The following is an 8,142-nucleotide window of genomic DNA, read 5'->3' as shown; positions in this document are numbered from 1 at the left end:
CTCCCTTATTACGAGTGATGTTGAACATTTTTTCATATGCTTGTTGGCCATCTGCATTTCCCTTAGAGGAGATATAAGGAGGTTTGTATTGAGTGTATTGTGGGGAAGAGGACACAGGACAAGACAGTTCAGGTAATAGCGTTGAGAGAGGCATGGTGACAGTGAAGGAAGATCATCAGCCTGTAGAATTTTGAGACACTTGGTTATACAAAAAAAAAAAAAGAGAGAGAGAAAAGGTAGTTTTTAGGTTGGAGAAATGCCACTGAGATTGTAGATGGATTTTATCCTTTTTTGTTTTTGGTAAAGGCAGACATTTTACTTTGGCTTTTCACTTGTTTTATTTTAATGGTTGCAAGTAAGATTGGAGCATTGAAGAGTGAAAATGGGAACACAAAAGCCAAAGATCACAAAATGCCAAGAGAACTATGGGCTGGTGTGTTTGTGAGATTACCAATAAGTTGTAGTCTCCTTTTTTCCCTGAAGAAATTGAAAAATAACTTAGGATTCCAGTGTTGTGAATGTTAAATTAGTCAAATTAGAAAATGCAACTTGGTGTATGTTCAAAGGCATGTGGTAATTGAGCCACATAATTTCACCATCTTCTCTTCAAACAATAGTGTAGAAGGTTTGCCCACTCCTTTTACACTAACGAGTAACTTTGGATATTAGCAATGTGGTGGTGGGGGCGGGGGAGAGAGGAAAAACCAAGACAAAGAGTTAAGAGGGCTTGGGTCTAACCCTGGCTTTATCATAGATAGATATGTTATAAGGGGCAAGAAACTGCTTGCTGTGTTCAGAGCTATTATCTATATGTGAGTAGAATGAATTTTAAGTAAATAGATCACAGTAAAGTTAATATTTGAATATAATCTATATTTTATAACATATTTTACCAATAATTCATTGATTATCTTCTATATATCATGAGCTCTGGAGAAAGGTACAAATGCTACTACATTGCCAAGCAGGCCTTTTAGGGCAGTCATGTTGTAGAGGTTTTGGTCACTGGATCTGAGTTGCAAGTTTGGTCTGCTACTTACTAAGTGTGTTAGGTGCATAATTCGAAATCTGTAATCCTGAAAATTCCTTTTTACAATATGGAAACTCAACTTTGTGGGAATGATGTTAGATTAAATAAGATGGTATCCAGATTGTTGATCATAGTGCCTGGAAAACAGATCAAGTTCTTTGAGTGTTAATGCGATTCTTAGCAACATGGAAGAACTGAAATGTTCACATGCAGAATAGGAGAATAATGAAAGAAAAATGAAAGATTTGACACAGAGATGGACTTTTGACGGGTGCTCCCTGATTGCCACAAATGCTTACTAACTACCATCATCCAAATAAAATTGGCTACTCACTATAGGGATGATGATGAATGTAGTTGCAGAGTGGATACATGGATACAAAGGGAAATAAAACATTAGCATGGTAAAATGCTGGGTGGCCTAAGAGAACAAAAGATCTCAGTACTTACCAGATGAGCAATTTAATCAATGTTCACAACAAATTGTGTACTAATTCCCTAAAATAGGCCAGTATGGAAGGCACAAGATGCCTGATTACTTTTCAGAATACATCTGTAGTTACACAAAGATGTGACCCAATAATCTAGGTGCTAATCAAATGTCCTTTGTTCACCCACATCTCTGAGAACAATTCATTGTGGTATACAGGAATTATATTACTATTTGGGTTGTGTTTTTATTCTAATTTGATACATTTCTTAGTTCACACAATTTCTTGTTTGGGAAAATCCATCTTTTGATTGAAAAGAAACTAAGGGTAAAATTTTAGTTATCAGACTTATTTATAAAATTGTTTAGAGGGTACCGATTCATTTGTCTATCTATGTAGAGGGCAGATTTTAATGAAATCTCACATATAAAGATGTAGATATAGGATATTTGACCTTTGCTAATAATTGGAATGTTTAAATCCCATCAAGTCTTTTATTTTTAAAGATTTATTTATGCATAGAAGAATGAGGTATAGGCCAGAGGTGCAGGGAGTGAAAGGATTCACCAGAGACAGAGAGGGAAACAGAGTAGGCAGATTGACTGAAACACACTGCTGAGGGGAGACAGGAGAGGTCTGCTATGCCAGGTGTGTTAGCTCCCTAGCCAGTGATCAAACTCCAGCCATAGGGGTGACTGTGCTGAGACTTAGCCCCTTGGCCACCAATAACCCCCTCCCCATCAGTCTTGAACTTTCATGTATATTTTCTGATTTTTTTTATTTAATTTTTTTGTGGTATGAAAACTTAACATGTGATCTACCCTCTTATAGATTGTGATGGGTATAGTTCATTAGTGTTAACTATAGGCGCAACGCTTTGCAGCAGATTTGTAGAGTATATTCTCTTTTATTTCTAAAATTTTGTCTCTTAACTAGCAACTGCCAAATCCCCCCCCACCCCCCCCCCCCCCCCCGCCATTCCTACTTATGGCAACTGCTATTCTGTACTTGGCTTCATGATTTGGCCATTGTTCTATTATATATTTTTTATTTTATTATGTTTATTCATAATAACGTGATTTGATTCATTGTTTGCTAAAGAGAATTCTATGATAAAGAATTTGGAATGTAGTTATCCTTATATTGATGACAAAGTCTTAGGCCTACAGGAGAATTTAGAGGGGAGACAAAGTAAAGTGAGGGCAAGTAGTGGATGTAAAACTTGTAAGAACTATTCTATTTTAGAAAAAAATGGAGCAGGAGCCCATTTAATAAATCTATACATTTTTCAGAGAACTTGGGACATGACCTGGAGAATGCCCTTTACATCTTTTTGTCTCATAAAGGTGATCATTTTCTCCATGCTATAGAAATATATTTTTCTCCCGGTTAGGCAGAGATCTATTTTTTTTTTTAAAGATTTATTTATTTATTCATACAGAACTGGGGTACAGGCCAGAGGCTCAGGGGCGGTGAGAGGCTTCACCAGAGACAGAGTGGGGAGCAGAACAGGCAGATTGACGAAGTACACTGCTGAGGGGAGCAGCGGGCGGGTCAGGAGAGGTCTGGCTCGCCATGTGGTCTCCTCCGGGGCAGGCGGGAATCGAACTCATGCGGAAGTGGCTTCAGATTCTCAGTGCTGTGCTTTAACCCGCTGCGCCACCAGGGAGGGCCAAGATCTATTTTTTTTTTAATCCTAAGTAATGTGTGGTGCTCAGAACATAACACAGATTGATTATGATTAAGGAAAATGAATAAATGCATGAATTTCTGCCTGTTGTTCAATAGAGTAAATGAAAAGGGCCCTAGTCATTGCATAAAAAAGAAGAAAGTCCTTAATTGTGATTTCTTCCAATAGTACTTGCTATGCTGAGTCTATAGTGAGGGTAAAAAGTTAAAAGTAAAAAAGATGAATTATGCTCTGAGCACTTATGTGGTCAAAAGGGTTATTAATGGCTCAAGTAAAGAAAACAAATGTTTTCTGCTTCCTTGAAGCTTCACTTTCTTCTACAAAGATGTGGTCTCTCTTCCCCCATGTCTCTCCCTGTGCGCCATGGAAGCAGTCTTGGGCTTTTGTCCTTCAGGCCACGGTGGTCTTTTCACTTAGATTCACACAGAGAGGGGATGGTGTATGCCTGATGGTGGCCCTGACACCTAGGGTGATTTCCTTGCTAATTAGCAGGAATAAGAACAGCTCTTCCCTTTGCAAGATCTCATGTGAACTCATCCTCCCTCTGGGGTCCCACTCATGGTATGTCCCAGGACTCAGTGAACAGGAGCCCTTTGAGCAGAGGGAGCAATTAGTGCTGGGTGTTGGGAGAGTGTAGGAGTGAGAAAATAGTACCTAGCAATCAGGAGTGTCTGCAGAGGCATTGGGAGTAAACGGAGAGGCATTGGGAGTAACCGGAGTGTCGATTCCCCTGGATATACAATGTACCTCCTTTGGGCAGACATCCCTTTGTTCTCTGTGGAGCTCAGGGATTTGGGCTTATTATTTGTCATTTTGCCAGTTTTTACCTACTCCCTTGTCTCTGGGTTTAGAAGAAATTGTAGCATAATGAATACCACCTACAAGCTAAAAAGTCTGGGTGAAATATGTGTTTCTCAATAGTTATATGCTACTGAGACGGTACTTGGTTGTCACTGAACCTTAATACAAAAAACTGTAGAACCTTTGTAATTGTAGGTCATTGGGGTTTGTCTTAGGGATATTGAGAAATTTAAATTAGATAATAATGGTGAACTTCCTGACACATGGTTCTTGCTCCTACATATTTGATGATGTTGCTTGGAATGTGGATTTCTCATCATTGCTGGACCCCTTCACCCCTTCCCCCCCAGTCCAGTGCTTTCCAATTTCAAAATGAATCATATTTTTTTTCTTGCCCAGGTCTTGTTTTTCTTATTATTTGGCTTATTTGGTTTTCTTTCTCTTCTAGTGATTACAAGAAAAGTAATGGTGAAACAAATTAATATTTCTATTGCTAGAAATGTATACAAGAAATTGCCATCCTTTTATTTACAATAGTGTAATGAGCTAAGATTTCCCATTTTTCAGAATTCAACCAGGTTAATCCAGCAAAGGAAAAGTGGAACTAACATTTAAAGAATGGCCACTGAGTGATGTCTTAAAAAAATCTTGTCCTATCTCTAAGAATTGGTGATTAATTTTTTTTTTTATTTTAATTCCTGCAATGTACACATAGGGCATGTGTTTTACATGATGATGTGGATCTTGAGAAGTTAAGTCTTTTTCCCAAGGTTATACAAATATTACATTGTATGTGAAGGAAGTGCCCCATAGACGCTTTAAGTCTAGAGTTCATAGACTAAATTCTGTGGTAGGAACAAGTTGATTCTAATACACCAGCACCTGCTTGCCAATTTTCTATACAGTCTGACCTGCTGCATTAACAAAATACTCTTGTTAATTTCATTCAGATTTCAGCTTTTATACTCTTTAATTACATGTAACTGTATGTAGATATTTAAATTAGTGAATTAGTTCACATTGCTCTGTGTTCTAATTCTTTCATTCATGTTCCTTTTAAAATGTCCACAAATATGCAATTGCATTATAATTTGAATGACATAGTAGTATTCATTCATCTTTCATTTAACAAACTTATACACAAGATATTGTCTATGGGCTCTAACCAGGGGGCATAGCAATGAATAGGATCTCTATACTTATGGAACTTTTCACTAGATTTTTCAAGTAAATCTCTTGAACAGGTTTTAAGTGTTAGTGTGATGGGTACATATTCATAAAACAATCTAGGCGTGACCAGACACCACAGCATCTGGCTTCTTCCCTCAAAGCAGCATTTATAAGACAAAAACACACACTAGCATAATAAGAATCTGACACATTCTCCAGGCTAGGTAGGTATCCTCATTCTGTGAAAACGGGATTCTGTGTGATATAGATTTTGGTAGTTGGGCTAACAGGGGGTATGAGGCCTTACTGGGTCCATTCATCTATGTTCGTGTGCTTCATTTTGTCCTGTTGCTTCATGCCTTTAGTTAGGGAGGCAATTTACTTCATTGGGGTTTCTGCTTTTTGATTTGCTTGCATGGTTTTCTATTAGGATGGAAATTGGGGGATTAAAACTGGAATACAAAACAACCATTTTGCTAAAATGTCATGAAAACTAAGTCAAGTTCATCTGTAGTGCTTTATAAAGTGGTGGCCCTTTCTCAACACAGATTGTAGAAAACACATAGGAGAAATCTGCTCTAGGGTTGGTAGCCAAGTTGGCCAACATAACCTGTTGATGGAATCAGGTGAGCATGGCTGTGGAACCACAGTTAGGACACTGTCTTTAACAATGGACAAGGCTTTAACAATGGAAAAGGCTCTGTTGCCTTTTACATGGACACTAAAGTTTAGTTTCCATACTGATTGCATGGTGCAGAAGAAACACCATGACAATGAGAGTTAAGTGGATGTGGTGTAGACCTGGCTTTCCCATAACTACTCTAATTGTGTTAATAAAGAGGGAGTCCTATATAGACTTTAGCTCTAAGATGGATACAGTGAGCAATGGCACAGAATAAATGGAGCCCATGATACAGCCAATCTAAAAACATGGACTATGTCAAGATTATCTACCAGTTATTCACTGAATATTTTGTATAGATAATGAGTTTTGAGAGAGGTAATGAGGATGAGTTAAATTCCAAACAGGTCTTTTATAACAGTCATATAGTGGAAGGACGTTTAAAAGGGGACTTCAGAGTTAACAGGTACTGACACTGAGGTGTGGTTTGCTGCCTTTTGTGCAGTAGAGGCAATTATATGATGTCTTTGATCCTCAAAATTCCTTTTCTGGGTGATAGGAAGGTGAAATATGGTTGCATGTGTGAGCTGTTCATCACAGGGCCACTAGCAAAGTTCTGTCAATATTAAAACTATTTCTTGCATCTTGCAGGAAGTGCAGTGTTTATAGACGAAATATAAGAACAGTTGTATACTAAGTTTAACAAGAAAATGACTAAGTTTGATTCATTATAGAGATGGATTATTGTAGGGTGCTTCTTGGGTTGCCAGAGACCTTCAGTTCCCATAACTAGCAAAATTTGGTTGCCTAATGTAGTAAGAAATGTTTCTCAAGCTGCTTGTGATTCCCTGGATTTCTTACCCAGAATGAATGCACTGACCAAAATATTATTTAGAGCTACTTATGCTACCCCAAGAATAACAGATAACACAAAATAGACAGTCTTATTAAGCAAGTAAATATATTGCTTTAGAGAAAGCATTCTTATGGTGTGCTTATTTCTTTAACAACAAAAAAAAAAACACAGAATGCTTTACAAATTCTGTTATAACTCAACTTATTCCAAAGAAGTAAGTACTATTCTGTGGAATACTCTTTTCAGGGATTTTTTCACTTCCTTGTTCCTTAAGGAGTAGATTAATGAGTTCAGCATGGGTGACACATAATTATTTAATATTTGCACCACAAAACCAAGCAGAGGGTTAGGGGTAGACTGCAGATAGATGATGACTACCGGTCCAAGGGAACAGAGGATGGCAGTGAGGTGGGCACTGCAGGTGGAGAAAGCTTTCTTCCTGCCCTCTGCTGAACGGATTCTCAAAATGGCAATCCCGATGCGTGTGTAAGAGACACAAACTGTGAACCAAAACATTAAAACCATAAAGTCAACAATAGTGGAACACACTTTCTGGGCGAGGGAGCTGTCATCACAAGCCAGAGGTAAGACAGCAGGAATGTCACAGAAGAAGTAGTTCACCTGATTGGGGCCACAGTACCTTAACCGAAATGTAAAGGAGGTCAGGGTGCTGGCATTTAGACAACCCACAGTCCAGGCTCCCAGGACCAGACCAACACAGACTCCAGGCCTCATGATGACACTGTACCTCAGTGGGTGACATATGGCCACAAAGCGGTCATAGGCCATCACAGAGTAGAGGCACCCTTCAGTGGAGCCCAGGAAATGGTAGAAGAAGAGCTGGGCAGCACATCCATGGTAAGAAATGGCGTGGCTCTGGCCAGAGAGGTAGAGCAGCATCTTGGGGCAGGTGACAGATGGGAACAGCATGTCAAAACATGGGCGTGTGAAGGACCGAGGAAGAAACAATTGCAGTCAGGATGAGTAAATTTCCAAGCAGGGTGAAGAGGTAAATAAATGATCAGGAAGATGACAAAGCACAATCTCTAGTCTCTGTGTCTGAGGTACTCCCAACAGAATGAACTCAGTCAGCTCTGTGTGGTGGGAACAAAAGACACTAAATCCTTCATGTGGAGGCTGACTTGTGAAAGACATAGACCAATTTATTCATTGTCACCTATCTTAATTTAAATTTAAAGATGATGCAAATAAAAAGACCTCAAGATACTATATTCTTTCATGAATATGACTACGAAACCACCAAACATATGTTGAATAATTGAATAGGCTTTGAGGATGGAACTGATGAACATAATTTAATATATACACAATCAGTAGTGTAACAATAAGTCCCTAATCTAGACTAGTCTGGAAGCCGCCTCTTGATTTCTTTGCAGAGCATGTTTATGCACTCAAGGATGTGGTCAAGTATGCTATAAATCCATCCAAGGTCAATTTGGACACTTTGGATGAGAGCAGTCAGCTTTGATAAGTGAAATTTACTTCAGGATTACTATTCTGTTGGATTTATTTCTCAACCTG

General features: G+C 38.6%; 1 protein-coding gene across 1 annotated transcript in view; it reads right to left on the bottom strand.

The window, feature by feature from the left end:
• Positions 1-6,801: 6,801 nt before the first annotated feature.
• The window catches only part of LOC101626345 (olfactory receptor 148-like), a 4,480-nt gene continuing 3,139 nt past the window's right edge, over positions 6,802-8,142 (bottom strand). Inside the window, exon 3 of the mRNA XM_012729391.1 lies at positions 6,802-7,510. Within this exon, the coding sequence (XP_012584845.1) occupies positions 6,802-7,510 (709 nt within the window). The remainder of the gene's footprint in view (positions 7,511-8,142) is intronic.

This window comes from Condylura cristata, unplaced genomic scaffold (genome assembly GCF_000260355.1).
Source record: "Condylura cristata isolate star-nosed mole 26May11 unplaced genomic scaffold, ConCri1.0 scaffold00025, whole genome shotgun sequence".
Taxonomy (NCBI): domain Eukaryota; kingdom Metazoa; phylum Chordata; class Mammalia; order Eulipotyphla; family Talpidae; genus Condylura; species Condylura cristata.
This window is presented reverse-complemented; position numbering and strand designations above follow the sequence as displayed.